This window comes from Geotrypetes seraphini, chromosome 2 (genome assembly GCF_902459505.1).
Source record: "Geotrypetes seraphini chromosome 2, aGeoSer1.1, whole genome shotgun sequence".
Classification (NCBI taxonomy): Eukaryota; Metazoa; Chordata; class Amphibia; order Gymnophiona; family Dermophiidae; genus Geotrypetes; species Geotrypetes seraphini.
In genome coordinates this window covers 385,387,964-385,410,338 of record NC_047085.1, presented here as the reverse complement: position 1 = coordinate 385,410,338, position 22,375 = coordinate 385,387,964, and the positions used below count along the sequence as shown (strand labels likewise).

The window sequence follows — 22,375 nt, the reverse complement described above, 5'->3', positions numbered from 1 at the left end:
CTTACGGGGAAGGCCTCGAGAGGCGAGAGGACGCTCAGGCTGGCCAGACCGCGACTGGGTCGAGACCGAGGTCAAAGGCGTCGAGGTCGGGACTAGTTGGCTTACCACCAAGGAAAACTGTGTGGTAATAATAGCCTTAAGCATGTCCTTGAACATAGGCACCGAGACCAAAGGTAGGTGGGTCAGAGATGCAGCAGTGCGCTCCTTCGGGGGCAACCTCGAAAAAGAGTATTCACTATGTGAGGAGGCGTGCTTAGAGTGATGTCTCGAAGACGCCGACAAGGCAGCACTGACATGAGACTCCGAGGAAGGCTTCTTTGCCGGCACACCTGAAGAGGAAAGAGGAGACTTACCCGAGGCCGGAGTAGCAGGAGGGGCCGAGGCCGGAGCCTTCGAGGCCGAGGCACCCACCGAGGGCGCCGAAGCCGAGCTCGAGGCCTGTCCCGCAGAATCCATGGGGCCAAAGAGTTGGAGAATCTTGGCCACCCTCCGACGAAGAGCCCGCGGTTGCAAGGTTGCACAACGGGGACACGACTCAGCATGGTGCTCTGCACCCAGGCACTCCACACACCAATGATGAGGATCGGTGATGGAGATAACCCAGTTGCACTTAGTGCAGTTTTTAAAGCTGGAACGAGGCCGGGACATAAGACAAATGAGAGCCGCGGCCCCGCGAGGCCAGGTAGCCAAAGGAAGACCGGGAACCTGGTCAAAATTATACAAACAGAAAAAAATGAAAATAAAGAAAATAAAAGACGCGAGCACAGCGACTCGAAGGAAACAAACCAAATAAGCCGTAGTGCAAGAGAGACAAAGAGAACGCGCGAAGTAAGGGAGCAGTGCTTCTGGCTCCGCGGAAAACATTGAACTGAGGACACGCTGAGGAGACGCATGCCCTAGGCAGGGCGGGAGGGGTACGCCGCATGCGCGGGCCAATCGCAAGCCTGAAGGTCTTCGAGCAAGTCCGTTTGCGAAAACGTCTGCTAAGGGGCTCCGTTGGTGACGTCACCCACATGTAGAGAATATGCTGCCTGCTTGTCCTAGGATAACCATTGTAACCCAGAATATTATTTGCTTTTAATTTTCAAGCAAGTTTCATTCTTCATTCATGTGGGATCTCTTAAGAGCTCTCTAGAGAAAGAGATAATGGTTACACCGAATGAGCAGACTAGAATTTTTCTAACATCAATGTATGATTTAAAGCTTGTTTGTACTTCTGAATTGATTGAATTTGTGCTTTATCCCTATTATAACAGGGACGATTAACGATGTTGTCTTGACATGTCTGTTATATGTGATAATCGGAGAGAAACAAGATTTTATGTATGTGATATGGATATGATTTTTAACAAATAAATAAATAGATGGGCCATTTGGCCTTTATCTGCCATCATGTTTCCTATGCTACAATTGATCAGATGAAGAGAGAAAAAGTCTCAACACCTACTTGAGAATGTATTTCCAAGTCCAACTTTTTTTTAAGTATCACTTACAAATTATCTGTCAAGATCTGCACATTATAACTTACACTATAAACTAAAATTGAAAGCTTTTTACTAAGTAGTGACGTTTCAGATTTTGACAATCTGTTTGATTGAAATCTTATTTGCCATGTGCTTTTTTAGTACTTTTTAGACCACTGTTCTTCAACCGCTGGTCCATGGACCGGTGCCGGTCTGCAGAAATTTTCTGCCGGTCCGCAGGGCCAGCATGTCCATCGGGCCAGCTCCCTGAGTGCTGCAGTGCAGTGCAAAAAGGCTCCTATGCTCGGTCTGCGCCTGACTCGGAAGCCTTCTCACTGACGTCGCAATGTCAGAGGGAAGGCTTCCGGAGGAGGCGCAGGACGTGTGTGAGGAGCCGCTGCCCACAGCCCTCAGGGAGCTGGTGACCAAAGGCAGGTGCTCGGCGTTCAATGCAGAGGTCGGGGCCTACCTGACTGAGCCAGGCATGAAGGCTCCTTCGACCCACACACGTTCCCCTCGCCATCTCAAAGCCCGAAGAGCCATTTTCCTTTTGGAAGGGGCCAGACTGGGCGCAGTACCTGAAGTTCCTGCCCCTCCCCCAGTATGAAGCAAATGCTTGACTGTGGCCAGGAAAGGGTCATTTCCGTTGGGTTTAGCCCATCCACCCCCACTCACCCTTGATCCCAAATACATTGACCATGGCTTACTGAGTTTTGTCCTGGCCAGGTACGGCTAGCGAAGGGATGGAAGGGCCTTTGGGGGCTCAGGATGATTTCCTGCACGTGATGGTGTGTCCCTGAAAACTAAGGGGAGAGTGAGTTGACGCTAACATTTACCGGATACATTTTGCCCAGGAAAATTGGACTATAGATTGGATTTATGAGCTGATTACCCCTTGGACAGGCCAGAAGGCAAAGCACAGCATGGAGGGAGAGAGACACCAAGGGTAGGGGGAATGCTTTTATTGTTTTTATTTAGCGATTGATTTGTCTGTTCAGGAAGAAATGCATTTGTTTCTTTTCCTCTGCAGTTGTACTACTTGCAGAGTATTGCATCTTAGGGTTTGTTTGTAAATATTAGTACTTTTAGTTTTTGGTCCTACATTTACATGGGGCTATCTGTTTTCTGGTAGGAATGAATGCTGAAAAGCACACAGTGTGCTTTGTGTATTTTAATTTTGTGGTTAACCATTATGTGTTGTTAATACAATTATATTGTGTGTATATATGAAAATGAATGGAAAAATGGTACAATTAGTACTATTATGGGGGTGGGGTCTGGGTTGGAGATGAGTACGACTTAGCCCAGTGTTCAACTGCCGGTCCACAAAATATTTTATTTCTGTCAGTCCATAAGAGTCAAAAGGTTGAAGAACACTGCTTTAGACAACACTGGAGGAGTGAGTAGATAATGTTTTACTGATTGTATGTGTATACATGATTATGCATGTTTACTCTGTAAACCACTAAGGTCTTTAAAATAAATGATTTCTTTTTTGATTTGGTTTGACAACTGCTGTTCCGGGGTGGGGGGGTGGGGAATTCTTTGCCTATGTTTACATATTTGTATTGCTTATTGATCTACTACTATTGGTTGAAAATTAATAAAAATGATTGAATATAAAAAAATAAACAGTGCTAACTTACATAAAGTTATGTCTAGAGGAGAGAAATGCAATGAAAGGAGACCTTTACATTAAAAGGTATTCAAGGGTCTAGTGGAGGAATTTTTAGAGCTGAAAATAAAAGGTTAGGGCCCGGATGCACTAAAAATAGTCGTTAAGACCGTGTGTGTTGCTGTGGATTGATTTTTTGTCTAATTTCAGTCCCAGATGCACTAAACTCACCATCTAATGATCATCGCTAAACCAGCTGAACCAATTTAGTGGCGTTCACTGCAGCCTCCGACTCTGCCATGCAAATGACCTAATCAGTATTAAAATGAGATCATTAATATTTAAATGAACACCCCGATTGATGCCCTAACATCACTTAGGCATGCACTAAAAAAAGTGACCATTAAAGGATGCGGAATTGCCAATAGGTCTGCCATCAGCCACGACGGCCCCCGAAAAATACAGGAGGGATGCCCTCCTGCCTCGAGCACCCAGACCCTCCCCCCCACACACACACACAGACCCCCTCCCCAACAACTTAAAAAATATCAGCAGAAGGGATGCCTACTCCCTCCTGCTCCAGCCACCCTGACCACACCCATACCCGACAGTATAAAAACCTGGATCCCCCCCCCACATTCCCCTCTGACACCAAGGTCCCTCCCCCTTCTGACCCTCCCACCAATAAGTCCCCAAGAGAAGGAAAGCCCTGGTGATCTGGGAGGAGTCAGATCAGAACCTCCACAGCTCAAGCATACACCCCAAACCTCCCCTTTTACCTTCTCATAGAAATACAGCAACGGGATGCCCCAGTCCCTCCTGCCTGCAGGCCTGCCTCTCCAAAATGGTGGGCTCTCCCCTTCCCGGTGCATCCTGGGATGCACTGAGAGGTGCCTAAAGGCCCTAATTGGCTCAGGAGCCTATGGCCCTTCCTATGGCTTGTAACACTTTTCTTAATGATATAGAGAATCAAATAATGCCCTCAAGATTATACAAAAAACAAGATTATAATACCTATACAGTACTTTGTATGAAGCATTCCTAAAACCTTCTGGCACAAATGATACACTGAAAGAAGCTAGAAAAAAGTACAACAGAGCTTATCCCTTATAAAATTATCCAAGCAATCTCTAACTGTAAATCATTAGTATATTCAGTCAAAAATTGGGGTGGGAGGGCTTCATCTAACACTAGTATTAACTAGTATTTTAATACTAAATAGTGGGGGAGGTCATGTGATGCAGTCGTAAGAAGCAAATGCTGAAGAGTTAACTCTTGCACCCTTTACCTCCTACCCCCTTATTTGCATGTAGTTCTTGAAGTGGAATCATCTTTCAGAACTGTGAGTGATTACTGAAAGCTTATCCTTGGATTTTGGTGACCAGACTACAACAATGTCTGCTAGAATGCAAAAAAAGAAGAGAAAGAGAGAGATACTATGCACTCCTGAGCACTGCAAGTCAGTTCAGTCCCTTGATTAATTCCAGGAAATAGTAACTGAAGTTACAAAGACCCTGAAAGCAATTCTAGATGCTAAATTGCAACATATTATTGACAGGAATGGATACAGCACATGAATGGTTGGACAGTTTGGGTTAGAATTTGACTAATATAAAAACATAACAGCAAGACAGAAGACAAGCTACATGTGACCGAGGTCTTCAATGCTCAACTACAGAAATAAACCCCAGAACATAAGATCAAAGACACAATCAAGAAGGCTTCAGGTACCTAAGAGGATGGGGGCAATACAGCACAGTTACTTACCTGTAGCAGGTGTTATATCCAGGGACAGCAGGCAGAGAGTACACTTTTGCACTGTCCGTACTGGGCTCTGTGGATGACATCATCCATTTGTGAGAATGTCACTTTAACTTCTTTAGAAGTCTTGAGACTGCCTGTACCACACATGCCTTCCTACCCAACGTCGACTTGCAGGACCATCAGTTCAGTAAACAAGGTAAGAAGCCAACTAGGGGAGGAGAGAATGTCTGCCTGCTGTCCCTGGATAATACCTGTTACAGGTGAGTAACTATGCTTTATCCCAGAACAAGCAGGCAGCATATTCTCATAAATGGGACTCCCTAGCTAATACAAATGAAATGGAGAGAACTGGCGACTAAATAAGAGAATTTATTTTATTTTTTTTGTAGAATGGCTTGGGTGAACCGACTATCTCATCTGGAATTAGTCTACAGACAGAAATGGGATTTGACTTAAGATCCACTTCATAAATGGTCACAATGGAAGAGGAATGGAATAAACTACTAAGGCCGTCACCGCTGTTATTTCAAGCGATAAAGCACTACTGTCCAGTTGCAGCCCAGCCCAAGCGTGGCAGTATGATATGCAGTCCGTTCACTATAGAGAGATTGACTTCTTGTTTACCGAAGGTCCTACTCTATTGGGATTAAAAGACAGCAACAGACGGGTTGTAGTTGGGAAAGGCACAGTTCAAATGTAGGCAGTAAACCAAGGCAGGTTTATAGAGACCTAGAAGGGAAGTACAGCTCTCCCAGGAAGATAATGTGGTCTAGAGCAGTGATTCCCAACCCTGTCCTGGAGGAACACCAGGCCAATCGGGTTTTCAGGCTAGCCCTAATGAATATGCATGAGAGAGATTTGCATATGATGGAAGTGATAGGCATGCAAATTTGCTTCATGCATATTCATTAGGGCTAGCCTGAAAACCCGATTGGCCTGGTGTTCCTCCAGGACAGGGTTGGGAACCACTGGTCTAGAGAAAGCAGCCAGTAATTCTATAGACTGGCTAAGATGAAAATTGGAGACTACCTTTAGTAGGAAGCTGAGATGTGCGAGAAGAGCAACTCTATATTGAAAAAATGTTGTGTAAAGTGTATTATGTATGATAGACTGGAATCCTCAGACTTAGTAGTGCACAGCAGTGATGCAAAGGGAGAAGACTACTGCCTAAGTAAGGCATTGGAGAGATAAAGTCACAAGTATTTCAAATGGAGACTTCATGAAGTGAAGAGGACAACCTGAGGGTTTTTTAGTCAATGGAGGAGGTTGGATCGAAGACTTTGACATCATGAGGCCCTTTATGAAGCAAGAAAGCAATGGATATGTAGCCAAAGGGATGGTATCCAAAGGTATATAAAGCATTGACATCTTGAGATATGGTGCTGAAAGGCACTTGGAGGGCATTGATAGAGCTGAAATAAGAACATACTAAAGTGTTTTTGCTTGCTATCTCTCAATTTTTATTTTATTTTTTTTAGTAAGAGAGACAAAAAAAGAGTAATACACTAACGACATAGGACATATGTTTGGAGCAAAGTCCTGTAGGCGACACCAAAAGGTAAACTGTGTCCACATGAAGCAGCAGAATCACCATGTGGAGCGGTGGTCTCAAACTCACGGCCCAGGGGCCACATGCGGTCTACTAGGTACAATTTTGTGACCATTGGTCTGTACTAGTGCTGCCCGCTCTTTGCAGCGTCCTCCAGCTTCCCCCCTGGCCTCCTGCACTTACTTTCAGATAATTACCGCAGCCTGCAGAGAGGAATGCCGGTGCAGTAGCGATCCTTGCAGGCTGCAGTCATCCTCAGCAGCATGTTCCCTCTGCTGCTTTTCTGCCCCCGACGTCAGAGGAGGGGCAGGACTGCGGCAGATGGAACGAGGCCGAACGCAGCCTGAAAGGAACACTACAGCACTGGTGATCCTCTCTGCAGGCTGCAGTAATTAGCTGAAACTAAGACCGGGAGGTCAGGGGGAAAGCAGGAGGACGCTGCAAAGAAGGGGGGAACATGCAAACCTTCGGGGAGGAGGGTAAGATTTATAAACTATAAAGAGTTTTACCTCATGCAAAATTGTCATTTCTTTAATAAGACATTAACTATTTTTTCTGTGGCTGTGACTGCTGGAAGGAAAGCAGAAACCAGAGACAACAAAAGGTAGAAAAAAAGAATTGTATTTCTATTTTGTCATTACAATAATATCAGATTTGAAATATATATCCTGCTAGAGACATAACTGGGGACTGCAAAGCCCAGACAGTGCTTCTTTAGCTTCCAGCTGGCTTAGGGCTCTATCTGACCAGGGGGCACTCCCCTAACACTATTCCTGTCATGTATGACTTCAGTATACTGTTAGCATGATATTTCTGTATAGCATTCTGTAATAATTTGGCTTGTTCAGTTTTCTTGATAGTAGAGGGGATATATGTGAAGGGAAGGGGAGACAGGGGTTTCGTTGATCCTTGCTCTATATAGTTGTATTTATAAAATGACAATTGTACATAATATTGTTTCTTTTTAAACTTTAATAAAATACGTTCAATATAAAATCATAACTGAGGCTTGTGCGGATAGGATCAGATGGTTTGCGGGGACCGAGCTCGCGGAGACGGAGAGGAAATGGTTGTTTTTTTTAAAATTTCAGTCTTAGTAGTTTGCCGGTCCGGGTCCGGGTGTAAAAAGGTTGAGGAACGCTGCCTTAGAACATGATTACACAGTAGACTCTCAGTTAACCAGCACCCATGGGGATTGGTAGATGCCAGATAAAAGTAGTTTCTGGTTGCTTGCGAATTACTATTAAAAATACGCCTAACTAGCACTATAATCCATACCATAAACTCTGTATTGACTTGAAATTAATATTGAAATATAGTATATAAAACCAAATTAAGACAAAGACAAAAACAGCTTTGTGAATGCTGTGTGCCCTTCACTCTGCAGGTCCAGCATCCATATCTTTCCCCCCCCCCCCATGGGTCCAGCATCCATTTCCCCTCCCTTTCACCCTGCAGATTCAGCATACATGTTCCTTCCTCTTCCCCCCCCCCCACACACACACAGAGTCTGCCCTCCGATGGACCCCCTCACCCTCCTCTAATCTAAGTGGAATGGGAGAATGCTGCTGGGAGGGGAAGAGGGAAAGGGATGGGAAGAGAGCTACTGTTGGATAGGGGGGAGGAGGGAAGGGAGAAGGAAAAAAAGAAGGAAACAGCTGGCAGGGAGATTAGAGGAGGGAAAGGGGAGAGACAGAAATGAGGTGGTATGTATCTCTTACCTGCAGCTCTTCCAAAGCAGTAGCAACTGGTTAACGGAGGCAGTGCTTTAAACAGGCTGCTTGTGGCCAGCTCCAGCAGGGTCTTTTCCTCTGCCATGTCGGAAGTGACACAGCAGAGGAAAGGCCATGCTGGGGCTGGAGGAAGGGGGGTTGTCGGGTCAGGAGCACGGGAGACGATTTTTCTTTTACCGATTGGTTGAGTGCCAGTTAACTGGGATTCTACTGTACATATCTTTCAATCGCACACTCAACCCAATCACGGCCTGATTATATCTTAATATCCATGGACCTTATGACAAAAGATGACTGGAAATAGGACCTTATGAACATGCCTTTCTAAACATGTCTTAATCTAAGTGGAATGGGAGAATATTGACACCAGCAGAAACCCTTCTGTTAGAAATTTTTGATGCATCTATACACAAATATATCTAAGATTAAGTTTTCATTGTTTCTAAACTAGTGAATCGCAAACTGTGTGCCGCAACGAGATTGCTGAAAGTTGCCGCATTGGCTATCTACAGAACATGCCTCTCACGAAGAGAGGCACATCTTGTAGACAGCCAGCACCGGCACCTCTCCTCTCTGTTGAGCATAAACACACACCTCGATGGCTCAGGGCCTTCGCACGTGCGCAGATGTCAGCATGATGACTTCTAGGTGCCTTCCAGTCTGGCCTCGTTTAGTGTGCTACAGCAGACACTGCTCTATGTATTGTATATCAGTTCCACTTCAAGGAGCATGAATCCCAACCACTCCTTTAGTAGTATTTAGGGTTACATCATTAGTTACACTAGTCATTAAAACAAAATTAGGGACAGAGATATACTGCACCTTAGGGTTGTTCCAAAAAAATCATGCGACATGACCTCCACAAGTCTATTTTTGTTCTATGTCTGGCCACTGTTAATTGTGCCAAATTATAAGTCTTTTGGTGAACATTTTGAGGTCGCTCAATGATTTTTAATTTAATACATAAAATGCAAGTACAGAATTTATATTAATTTTCCATCTAAACCTGAATTGTGAGCAACTGCACGTGGAGAGAAGTTAAAATACATACTGTGCTACTTATAGCTAAAAATAAGCTTGTTGGCCTAATGATTTATTATGCATTGTTCAGTGATGACTGGTAACTAATACAAAGAAATTGACCCTGAGATATCCACAGAGAAGAAAATCCAGAAGAAACCAAGAAACATTGTGGAGTGATGATGTTCCTGAAATGGGTTTTATTGAAAATTTAAAAGTTCCAAAATCAATGTAAGCAATCCACATAGAAATAAAATGATCCACATAAAAACCTAATCCACCGAGAGCATGGGACCCAAAATACTTTTGGTTTATGTAGCGCGTTCTCTGCAGAGTTCCACGCATTTGCACTTTTGGACTGTTTTTTTCCACGTATCTACTACCTTAAGACTATCAGGGACCCCTGAAGAAGATTATTTTGCTGAACTTTATTTCCTGGGGTCCTCTCCAACAGGCTGAAAACACCGAAGTACCAGTGGCGTGCGGCCACAGGGGCATGTCCAAAGGGGCTTGTCTTAAGGGGCATGATTTTCCCCTTGAGAACCCCTTTGGAGACACGTGGAGAACAGTGGAGAGTAGAGTCTACTGGTTTTGATAACTATCATTTATGGGTGTTATTCTCCTCTTCTTTTTTTTTTTTTTTTTTTCTTTAATAATTTGGTTACTTAGATAGGTTACTTAGAAAAGGGAAAGAGTTTCTACACCTGTAATGATAGGTCCCATGGATCGTCATCTTATAGAACCCCCACAAACAGCAGAAAGATTAGAATAGATCTCAGGAATTTCTCTTAGTTCTCCCGAACTCCTCCTCCTCGCCCCCTTAAATCCTTTGAGGAAACAGGACCCAAAGTTGATCCTGGAGCTTCTGCTGAAGCCACTGATCCTTCAGCCAAAACAGGTATAGTTTTTTCAAAAATGTCAAAAAGTTTCACTACCTCAATTGAGGGGCTGTTAGACTCAGATGAAACTCCGGAAGAGGTTTCCTTGAAAGATATTTGGATGCTTAATACGAGGATGGAGAGATTATTGAAAACGGCTGTACCTCAATCACAAGAATTTTCTAGAGAAGTTGTAGAAAAACTGGAGAATGTAGATTCCAATATTAAGGTTTTAGACTCCACTATGACAACTATGGAAAAAAAGGTTGTTAACCTACAATCATTCTCCATGTCTGCATTGAAAGATTTACATACTATTCACCTAAGGCTGGAAGTAATGGAGAATGCCGCTAGGTCAAAAAACTTAAGCATAATAAATTTTCCTAAAATTCATTTAATCTCACCTGAGATCCTTTTTCGGAAGTATCTTGGTGAGATTTTGGGTATGCAGAATTCTGAGACAGTGCCTGCCTATCTCTACTCTCTATTACATACCAGTTAAACAAAGAGTATCAAGGCAGCAAGGAACTAGATCAGTTAGGATCTATTGACATAGATCTGACAGATTTTTTAGAAGACTCCCAAGATGTAATACAGATGAGAGCTACCTAACTTGTAACTTTCTTGACTGAGAGCGATAAGGCATCGACGATGAAACTTTATTTTAAAAACAAAAATGCTTTATTTTGTGGAGCTAAAGTTCAGATGTTTCCTGATGTGGCAAGATCGATCCAACTCAGAAGGAAGGGCTTTTTAGCCTTGGAACCTCGAGTTGTGGAACTGGGTGCCACATTTTTTTCTGAAGTTCCCTTGCAAGTGTTTGGTGACTTTTCAAAATACAGATTATATTTTTTAGGATCCGGCTCAATCGATACAATTTCTTGATCAAAAATAATGGGGCATTATATATTTTGTTGGTTGAGATAGCTATTTTCAAATTGAGGAGCCTGATTTGACAAAGATGCTTATATAGAAGGAAGATGTTTTCTTCCTTTAATTTTTCTTTGAAATAGATTTCTGTTATTAAATAGTGCACCTCTTCTTTTAATGAGAACTAGATGGAATTTCTGATTTTGTAATGATAATAATTACGTAAAATGATTTGTTATGTTTCCATATCCTGTTATGTTAAACATTATTTGAAATTTCAAAATTAAAAAAAAAAAGTGAAATTCACGTGTAGTGACATCAAGATCAATTACCAGAATGTACTGGAGAAGCGATCTTTGAATTTTAAACCATACAGTAAATTGAAATGAAACCATGAAGATATAAATGAAAATAAAAAAAGTGAAATCTGCCATTGGACATGAAACTGAAAAGAAAAAAAGAAGAAACTAGGTGAAAGAATAAAGGAATGGGAGGGACAAGAAATGAAAGATAGGAAAGAGAAAGTAATTAGGAAAACAAAAAGGGGAAAAATTCTCAAAAAAAAGAAGAAAAATCAGGATGAAAATGGGAACAAGGAACGTTTCACAAAAGAGTTTTAAATCTAATTCTGAGTTTAAACCATGTTGGATTACTATGTTGAATTCAAAAATATAACACTGTTCTTCTTTAAAAAGTAACTTATCAATATTACCCCCTCTCCATCTAGTCTGAATTAACTTAACAAAAAATTGTAAATCTGAAGATGAGTGGTTTGTGGAATACCAATGATTTAAAATAGGGGTTGAGCATACACATCTAACAATACCACTACTATGTTCTATTATCCTGGTTGTAATGCATCATTTACCCCCCTCTTCTATTAAACTGTGCTAGCAGTTTTTATCGCAGAGCGCCGTGCTGAATGGCCCACACTGCTCCCGACGCTCACAGGAACTCTATGAGCATCGGAAGCAGCACGGGCCATTCAGTGCGGCTCTCTGCGCTAAAAACTGCTAGCGCATTTTAACAGAAAAGAGGGTTAGTCTTTCCCACACTGAGTAAATTGCAAGGACATTGAATGACATAAATAATTTGTGATGAATCGCAATCAGAAAAAGGTTACAATTTATAAATACAGTTAGTCGTCAGATGTACAAATGTTGCTGTTATGATGCAGTGCTTACAAATTAAACAAGAACTACAGAAAAATATCCTAGATCACAGTTCTTCAACCGCCGGTCCGCAGACCGGTGTCGGTCCGCAGAAAATTCCTGCCAGTCGGCGTAGGACCAGCGAGATGGACGCCATTAAATTTCCTGCCTCAGTGGTGTTCGGAAATCTTCTGTTCCTTCCAGCCTCGGGCGATCAAGACAGGCTGCCGACATCGGGCATTCCCTCTGTGAGTCTCGCCTATGCGGAAACAGGAAGTTGAAACAAAATAGGCGGGACTCAAGAGAAGAAAGATCCCGGTATCGGCAGCCTGTTTTGATCGCTGCCCCTGCCGAGTCGCCGAAGAGGGCCGCGGGGAAAGTGTAGGCAAAGAGGAGATGGTAAGCGTGCGCGGGGAGGTCAGCGTGTCGATTGGGGCCATTAGCAGCATTTGTGCTGAGAGTCTGCCCACGTGCAGGATGCGGCGGGTAGGGGCCTCCGGCTCGTCTTGGGCGGCAGGGCCTGCGGTGCAAAGCTGTTTTTGCCGGCTTGGGGGAGTCGCGAATGTGCAGGGCACAGCAGGAGTAAGATCATGGGGAGCCTTCAACAGTGGCTGTCTCCTCTCCTAGCAGCTCTGTACTTACCAGGGCAGTGATTCACTTTGGCAACTTCCCCTTTCCTCAGAGGCGGCAACGGACCCAAGGCTGCCTAAGGAAATCACTGCTGCAGGCAAGTACTGAGAGCTGCTGGAAGGAGAGGAAGCCACTGTTGGAGGCTGGGAAGCTGATGGATAAAGGGAGAGCTGCTAATGCACCTGGAGGGAGGTAGAAAGAGAGATGCTGCTGGGAGGGGAAGAGGGAAAGGGATGGGAAGAGAGCTACTGTTGGATAGGGGGGAGGAGGGAAGGGAGAAGGAAAAAAGGAAGAAAACCGCTGGCAGGGAGATTAGAGGAGGGAAAGGGGAGAGACAGAAATGAGAAAGTAGAGAGAGATTGATGCTGGAAAGGGGGTCAGCAGAGAAATGAGAGAGGGATAAAGATGCTAGATCTGGTGTAGGAGAGATAAAAATGAAGAAAGCAGTGAAGCTGGAATGAATGATATAAAAAGGAGAGAGGAGGCACAGGCTGGATGGAAAGTGGAGAGGGGCATAGAAAGAAGTCAGATACATATGGAAGGGGGAGAGGCCAGACAGTGGATGGAACGGGCAGACGCTGGAAGGAAGAGTGGAAAGAAGATGAAAGCAGAGACCACAAAAGGTAGAAAAAAATCATTTTATTTCTATTTTGTCATTACAATATATCAGATTTGAAATATATATCCTGCTAGAGACATAACTGGGGACTGCAAAGCCTAACACTATTCCTATCATGTGTGACTGCAGTATTCTGTTAGCATGATATTTCTGTGTAGCATTCTGTAATAATTTGGCTTGTTCAGTTTTCTTGATAGTAGAGGGGATATATGTGAAAGGGAGGGGAGACAGGGGTTTTGTTGGTCCTTGCTCTGAATATTTATATTTATAAAATGACAATTGTACAGAATATTGTTTCTTTTTATACTTTAATAAAATATGTTCAATATAAAATCATAACTGAGGCTTGTGCAGATGGGATCAGATGGTTTGTAGGGACCGAGCTTGCAGAGATGGGGCAAAAATGTGTTTTTTATTTCGGTCTTAGTAGTTTGCCGGTCCACAAAATAATTCTTTTATTTCTGCCGGTCCACGGGTGTAAAAAGGTTGAAGAACACTGTCCTAGATGACTAGCTGGTTCTTGATGAAAAACTGGTAGAGTAGACAGAACAAATCTTTCTTTAAGATTTCTATTGCAGGAATAGGCGATTCAGGCTTCTCTCTCTGAAATAGTAATGGGAGGATGAAATTGCCCAAAGTTTCTTAATAATGTTCTGAAGATCTCAGTCAATAGTTAGGACTAAAGAGGACTGCGAAGATTTACAAAGTGACCTGAACAAACTAGGAGAGTGGGCAATGAGATGGCAGATGAAGTTCAATGTAGAGAAATGTAAAGTCTTGCATGCAGGAAACAGAAACCCGATGTACAGCTATACGATGGGAGGACTGGTAATAATGGGTGAAAGTAGCCTAGAAAAGGACTTGGGGGTACTTGTGGATAAGACAATGAAGCCGTCGGCACAGTGCGCAGCGGCCTCTAAGAAGGCAAACAGAATGCTAGGTATTATCAAGAAAGGTATTACAACCAGAACGAAAGAAGTTATCCTGCCGTTGTATCAAGCGATGGTGTGCCCACACCTGGAATACTGCGTCCAATATTGGTCGCCGTATCTTAAGAAGGATATGGCGATACTCGAGAGGGTTCTAAAAAGAGCGACACGATTGATAAAAGGTATGGAAAATCTTTCATATGCTGAGAGATTAGAGAAACTGGGGCTCTTTTCCTTGGAAAAGCGGAGACTTAAGAGGGGACATGATAAAGACTTACAAGATCATGAAAGGCATACAGAAAGTGGACAGGGCAGATTCTTCAAACTTTCGAAAACTACAAGAACGAAAGGGCATTCAGAAAAATTAAAAGGGGACAGATTCAGAACCAATGCTAGAAGTTCTTCTTCACTCAAAGGATGGTGGACACCAGAAATGTGCTTCCAGAGGGTGTGATAGGACAGAGTACGGTATTGGGGTTCAAGAAAGGATTAGATAATTTCATGAAGAAAAAGGGGATCGAATGATATAGCTAGAGGATTAATATACAGGTCCTGGACCTGATGGGCCGCCGCGTGAGTGGACTGCTAGGCATGATGGACTCTGGTCTGACCCAGCAGAGGCACTGCTTATGTGCTTAATAGGAAAACTTTGGCATACAAATAATATCTGGTTTAACTAGCTGTACGTGCTTTGGCTAAAACATAAGCAACACATCTTAGGGCAAAGTTTGTCCACGCAATACGCGAGAATTCGCAGGAGCCAGTAAGGAAGCCGCTCAGCACCGAGAAGCAGCGCCAAATCACGCTGCTGCTCGTGCCGCTCAGATGATGAAATTCAATCATGCAGATGGTTAGTAGCAGGGCAGGAGTTTGAACAGTTGCTCCTGCCTGTTGCACCTCCACCACGGCAGAGGACCCGCTGCACCTGCACCACGGATCGGCAGAGGTATGATAGGGCAGGGAGGAGAAGGGAGACAGAGCCTGGTGATAACGGCGGCCTTAAAAAAAAAAATTCTGGGAGTGGGCAGACTACGGGAGCTCACAACAGCCATTTCCTATGAGTGATCTGCACGGGGCAGGAGTGTAGGAAGATCACTTCTGCCCCGAAAAACTGCTAGACCACCAGGTAAGGCTTAAGGGATTCCAGGGAAAGCGGGAGGGAGATGGGGAAGGTCCAAAATACAACTTTAATTCCAGGGGAAAGTGGGGAGGTGGGTCAGAACTGGCCCGAATATTATTTGCGTTTTTTTAATATTTGCGGGCCGGCTCTGCCCTAACCCCCGCGAATATTGAGGGAGAAGTGTACTCCAGAAAAATCACTTTATGGTTGGAACCTTTACAAAAAATATACTTAAAGCTACATTTCTTAAATAATTAGCTTTTATTTAAACCTAATAATGACTGTGTATCAACCCCTGAACCAATCATATAAACAAGAGATTTTTTGCAATGTTCCTTGTTTCAAGCTTAGGGAATAAAATAATTAAATGAATTGACATTAACAACATACAATATCTGACAATTAAGTTCATGAACTTGCCTCCGTGTGCTTATGTTGGCAGCACTGTACAAACAACTGGGTAAAGTTTCATAACCTTGGTATATCAGTGTCTCAGAGCTGTGTTCATGTCGACATGTGGCAGTGTCTTGCTGAATGAATTCATTATTGTTGTTGTGTTTGTGTGTGCTGTCGTAAAAATGTCAGACCTTGAATTACAGCAACGAATATTAAATTTCTTGTTAAACTTGGCAAGAGTGGAAGTGAAATCGGGGACATGTTTGTCCAAGTTTATGGAGATAATGCCATGAAGAAAATGGCAGGGAACAAATGGCTTAAACATTTTTCTGAGGAGAGAGAAAGTATCACTGGTGAAGAAAGGTCAGGGTGGCCAATAACAAGCAGAACTGACGAAAACATTGCAAAACTTTGTCGAATTGTGTGTCAAAATCTTCAGCTGATTGTGAGAAGCGTAGCAGACCAAGATACAGAAACAGGAAAATCTTAACTGAAAGTCTTGATAAGAGAAAGGTGTGTGCTAAAAAAGCTCCCAAAGGAGCTCACCGATGAACAAAAGCAAAGAAGAGTTGAAGTTTGCCAAAACCTTTTGGAGAGGCAAGACTATCGGCCTCTTTTACAAAGCCGTACGGCAACAGCCCTGAAGCCCTTTAAATCTCTTTGGTGTTAGCGCAGTGCAGCCACTAGTGCAGCTTTGTAAAAGAGGCTGTATGTTTTGGGTCATATTATCACTGATGATGAAACGTGAGTGTGTCAATACAACCCATCAAAGTGCATAATGGAAGTCAGCCAATTCTCCATGACCAAAAAAGTTCCGCCAGTCCAAATCAAGAACCAAAACAATGCTGCTAACCTTTTTTGATATCGGAGGGATTGTTCATTATGAACCAAGACTGTGTGGAAAAAAAAGTCAGACAAAAACAACTTGAACTTTTCGATAAGTCATGGCTCTTGCATCACGACAATGCACCAGCTCACATGGCATTATCTGTGAGGGAGTTTTTAGCCAGAAAACAAATAACTGTATTGGAACACCCTCCCTATTCACCTGATCTGGCCCCAATGACTTTTTCTTTACCTGAAGATAAATGAAATATTGAAAGGAAGACATTTTTATGATATTCAGGACATCAAAGGTAATACAATGACAGCTCCGATGGGCATTCCAGAAAAAGAGTTTCAAAATTGCTTTGAAGGGTGGCCTAGGCGCTGACAGTAGTGCATAGCTTCCCAAGGGAAGTATTTTGAAGGTGACTGTAGTAATATTCAGCAATGAGGTATGTAGCACTTCTAGATGAGTTTGTGAACTTAATTTTCAGACCTTGTAAAAAATAAGGTTGGTGGAGGCTATGCTCCTGGTCTCCCTTAAATGCAGGTGTCATTACATTACAATTCCACATCCAACTTGAGTTCTCTGCAGATCATGAAGAAACTAGACATACCTAAGAATCACATAGATACCACAGGTAAAGTAATATATGCCACACAAAAAAAGTTTTCACTGCTTTCCTAATGACCAAATAATTTTCTGTCTGATCTCTCATGGTAATGAATTCCAGAGTTTGTGGCTTGATAAGAAAAGGAGGAAGTAAACATCCTTTTCATTCTGATTCCTTTAGGACTTCAGAAATGCAAAATCAATGTGAATCACAGTGAACATTTGGCACAATTCTGGAAGTAGATCATATACATCTGAGCTGCACCATGCAAAATTTTAATACCAATACATACAGTTTTAAACTCTGTTCTAGCCTCAATAGGCAACCAGTGAAACTGTACTAAAAGAGAAGAGACTATCATATTTGCGAGCAGAAACTGTTAAAGGAGCTGTCAAATTAAGATTCAGCACAAAAATTATTCTGGAATCCCTGCTAGTGAATTCCCCAGTGTGAAAAACGTTTAAGATAAAGGAAACAAAAGCCAAGCTTTTCACAATCACATTATCATATGTCTTTATTAATCAACTAGTGAGTGACCCCATTACACCACCTTTTTAAAACATATGCTGGAAGGAAATTCTACAAGTCAGTGGTCAAGGCAAATTATGAAGCTACATTTAAAAGTGGAGCAGAGCTGGCGAGAAGCCCTTTAAAAACTGGTACCACTTCGCTCGTCTACAAAACCAAGTTGATTAACGACAGCGAGAAAAACATATGAAGACACATCTCTAATAAAGGTAGGGTGCTTGTTGCTCCAGACATGCATGCATGCATGCCACTCCCCCACCCCCCCCCCCCCCCCCCCCCAACCTACTGCAGCTCCAGCGCTCGCCCCAGGAACACTGTATTGTGCCCAGGCTCATGTACATGTACGCCAGATGAGGCCTCACAGGTGGAAGACAGTACCTGTGTTTTTTTAACATATTATAAGGTCTTTCCGCAGTACAAGACATGACCCAGGCCCATTCAGATGTCCCTTTCGAGATGAGCGCTGCCACATCTTCCATAGAGCAGCGGCAGGGTGGTCCGTCCTAATTATTTTACTTCCGTTGACCTTGGCTATCGGGGCTCGTTTCCTAAAGTCACCTACGCTCCCGGCCTTCTTCTCGCTCCCAAAAAAGTAAATAGGACTCGGTGCGTCTGCACAGAGCCCCAGAGGCCTGCGTGCCACTGCACCCGGAGCTCGCATACTTTCAGAATAACTCCCAGCGGGGCGTTTCACACATAAGACACACAAACACACCTGATCCCGGAGCTTCAGAAACACCATATTGCCCCTGACGGAGCGCCCCCTCGGAGCCGGCACCACCGCCGCTGCCGTCCGTTCTGTCCGCCTTAGCCGAGTCCCTTTGTCAGGCCTGGCTGAGATCCCCCTCGTCCTTCTGCCTCTGCCACCGCCGCTTCCTGTCAGCGCACCACAAGCTCCTGTCAGGAACGGCCGCGGCTTCCCGGCTCTCCGCGCCGCTCTCGTGCGTGCGCGTATACGCAGGCGCACACGCGGCAACTCCACTCCTCCCCTCCGTCCTCGAAACGGACCAACCGCGGCTGAACCGTACAAGCTCGCGGCCAGTCGCGTCACTAGGCCTCACTTGATAGGGCAAAACACCTGTTACACTCCCCTATAAGAGGGGGCGGGGCACGCGAGGGCCGAGAAAGTAAAGAGCGGCAGGATTGGTTGCCTCTAGAAGTAGGCGGAGGAAGAGTAACCGCAGGAGCTTGGCGGGAGGCGGGGCGTAAGGTGAGAGCCTGGTGGGAAGCGGTTGTTTTGGTTAGCGGTCTACTGAGTCGAGGGAGACTTGGAAGGGATCGCGCTATATTCCAGGTTCTATAGGTCCTGACAATCAGAGCCCTATTATATTGTAGGCTCTACTAGTGCCTAAGGGGGGGGGGAGGAAACTCCCCAAATAAACATTGGTTGATTTATGTATGATGAAAACTGTAACAAAGAAGAGACATTGGCTACCCTATAGTGTTTCAAGGAGATATCTTTGTTACAGTTTCTGTCAAATACAAAGATAGATAGCAAGGTACACAGTTGTTAATCTTTAATTTTTTCATAAAATTAAATTAACACCAATCATGGACTTCTCGTGATATTCATTACAGTTTAGCGAAGTGATGGTCTCGATAATAGGATCTGATTAGCCTTAGTTGTCTAGTCCAGTGTTTTTCAACCTTTTTTGGGCAAAGGCACACTTGTTTCATGAAAAAAATCACGAGGCACACCACCATTAGAAAATGTTAAAAAATTTAACTCTCTGCCTATATTGACTATATATAAAGTAATTCTCTTGAATAGGAATCAAATAAACACAAAGAAAGTATTTTATAATTACTTTATTACAAAATAAAAATTATAAAATACTTTATTCAGTGCGAAACTTGGGCCTGTTTGGCTGAACACAAAGCTGATATTCTGGCTGGAATCGAAGAAAGACACACACGTAGCTCTTCGTCAACGGCTCTCAGTCTCTCTCTGTATTTGGTTTTTATAGCATACAAAAATAGACAAATATACCCTCCATCCTTTTTATTAAACCACAATAGCAGTTTTTAGCGCAGGGAGCTGCGCTGAATGTCCAGCGCTGCTCTTGACGCTCATAGGCTCCCTGCGCTAAAAACCACTATTGCGGTTTAGTAAAAGGAGACCATATTGTAAAATATAGACAGCAGATATAAATTCAGAACTGTGCATAGTAAGTGAAGGGAAGTTTTCATCTCTGGGAATTTACCCAGTTAACTATTAAGTTATTTGGGCAAATTCCTTTGAAAACTGTGGTAATACTGCCTCCACTTTGCTAAATTTAAAATAAAATCATTTTTCCTACCTTGTCTGGTGATTTCTGGTTGCACTTTCTTCTTCTGACTGTGCATCCAATCTTTCTTCCCTTCTATCAGCCTGTATGCTTTCTCTCCTCCACACCTCATTCCCTCCCCCAACTTTTTCTTCTTCTCTCCCTGACCTTTCTTTCTTTTTTCTGTTTCTCTTCTTTCCTTCTGTTTCCCTGCCTGCCCCCTTTCTTTCTTTCTCCCTGCCGTTCCCCAAGCCACTGCCACTGCCGCTGCCATCGGGGAACAGGACCCACCAATGGATAACAGGCCCCAAAGCCGACGCCGACGCATGCTCTCCCTGACGTCAATTCTGCAATCGGAGAGGAAGTTCCGCCCAGCCAGGCAGCGATTGGTTGGGCCGAACTTCCTCTCCGACTAAAGAATTGACGTCGGGGAGAATTAGACTTATCTGCTCGATAGATTAGATCGCCAAGACAAAGTGAGTCCTGGGTGATCGACTCACTTTGCCTTGGCGAGCTACTGGCGCCCCTGCCTCGGGCCCCCTGTCAGCTCCGGGCCCGGCGGCCCTGCGGCACACCAGGCAACACCTCGCGGCACACTAGTGTGCCGCGGAACAGCGGTTGAAAAACACTGGTCTAGTCATACAGTAAAAGCTGGTTGGGGAAGGGGGGGTTCCATAAGTTTGGAGATCTGAGGTTCCTAGGATAGGGCTGAGTCAAGTATAACTCAGAGGTTTTGTCTGTATTTAGAGAAGTTCCTGAAGGCAGTGTGATTGTTTCAGAGATTGTAAGATGTTGTTAAACTAAAGAATTTTGGTTTTTGTTGTGTTTAGCTTATGTTTGTTGAGTGTGGCCCAGATGTATATTTTGTCTATGGCTCTAGATAATTTTAGGGAAACATAATTTGCATTGTTTGTGATTGGAATTAGTCATATTTAAAGTTTCTTCAATAATTTCCAGCGCTATATCCTGTAGGATTTTTGCATACAGTATAATCTCGTTATAACAGACTCACTTACAACAGAACCTCACCTATAGCGGACGAGGTCCACTGGTCCTGGCCGAGCGCCATTATAAACATACAGAAAATCATCAGATATAGCGGACTCGCATATAACGGACTTTCGTATATAACGGTCAACTATTTTGGTCCCGAGAGCCACTTTAGCTGTAATTTTCTTCGGCTATAAAGAACATGCAAGCTCCGCCCACAAGGCGTGTGGCATGGCAGTGATATAGTATCAAAATGCAGCCCAGAAGAAAATGATAGAGTATTTTTCTTTCCAGTACAGTATGACATAATGCTATAGAACATCTTTTAGTGTTCTGGCTATGCAATCATTTTGTGCCATACCAATATTTTGCTGAGTTTTGTTCTTGATATTGCTGATATGGTTGTGCAGTGACTGTTGTTCACTGATTGAACATTGTTTCAAGTTGACCTAAATAAAGTTTTTTAAAAATGCATCTCTGAATATAACGTACCGTTTTTCCAGGTCCCTTAAAGACCATTATAACGAGTTTTTATCCCAGGACAAGCATGCAGCTATTCTCACATATGAGTGACGTCATCGACGGAGCCCAGATGCGGAAGTCTCGCAAGCAGACTTGCTTATAGAAACTAGAAGTTTCGAGTCGATCGCACCGCGCATGCGCGAGTGCCTTCCCGCCCAGCGTAGGGCACGTCTCCTCAGTTCAGATAGCTAGCAGAGAAGCCAACCAGGGGAGGTGGGTGGGTTGTGAGAATAGCTGCTTGCTGTCCCTGGATAACACCTGTTACGGTAAGTAACATTGCTTTATTCCAGGACAAGCAGGCAGCCTATTATCACATGTGGGGGGACCTCCAAGCTAACCAGGATGGGATAGTGGGAGTGTTGGCAATTTAGGAGAATAAATTTTGTAATACTGTTTGGCCAAACTGTCCATCCCATCTGGAAAAAGTATCCAGACAATAGTGAGATGTGAAAGTATGAACCGAGGACCAAGTAGCAGCTTTGCAAATTTCCTCAATGGGAGTAGATCTGAGGAAAGCTACCGAAGCTGCCATTGCTCTGACTTTATGGACTGTGACTCTACTATGGAAGGGCAATCCAGCCTGGGCATAGCAGAATGAGATACAAGCAGCCATCCAATTGGAGATGGTACGCTTAGAGATAGGGTGCCCCAACTTGTTTGGATCAAAGGAGACAAAAAGTTGAAGAGCAGTTCTGTGTGGTTTGATGCATTCCAAATAGAAGGCCAAAGCACGTTTACAGTCCAGAATATGAAGAGCTACTTCTCCAGGATGAGAATGAGGCTTTGGAAAGAACACTGGAAGAACAATAGATCGATTGAGATGAAATTCCGATACCACTTTAGGAAGGAATTTTGGATGAGTACGTAGGACCACTTTGTCATGATGAAACAA

At 43.7% G+C, this 22,375-nt stretch overlaps 1 protein-coding gene and 1 long non-coding RNA gene across 2 annotated transcripts in view; one reads left to right on the top strand and one right to left on the bottom strand.

Annotated features, from left to right (window-relative positions):
- ANKRD28 (ankyrin repeat domain 28) overlaps positions 1-18,790 on the bottom strand; it is a 425,075-nt gene extending 406,285 nt beyond the window's left edge. Inside the window, exon 1 of the mRNA XM_033930721.1 lies at positions 18,420-18,790. Coding sequence (XP_033786612.1) covers positions 18,420-18,446 — 27 coding nt within the window. The 5' untranslated portion in view covers positions 18,447-18,790. The remainder of the gene's footprint in view (positions 1-18,419) is intronic.
- A 44-nt stretch (positions 18,791-18,834) lies between these two features.
- Positions 18,835-22,375, top strand: part of LOC117354418 — a 29,780-nt gene continuing 26,239 nt past the window's right edge. The window contains exon 1 of the long non-coding RNA XR_004538205.1: positions 18,835-18,914. This is a non-coding gene — a long non-coding RNA (uncharacterized LOC117354418). The remainder of the gene's footprint in view (positions 18,915-22,375) is intronic.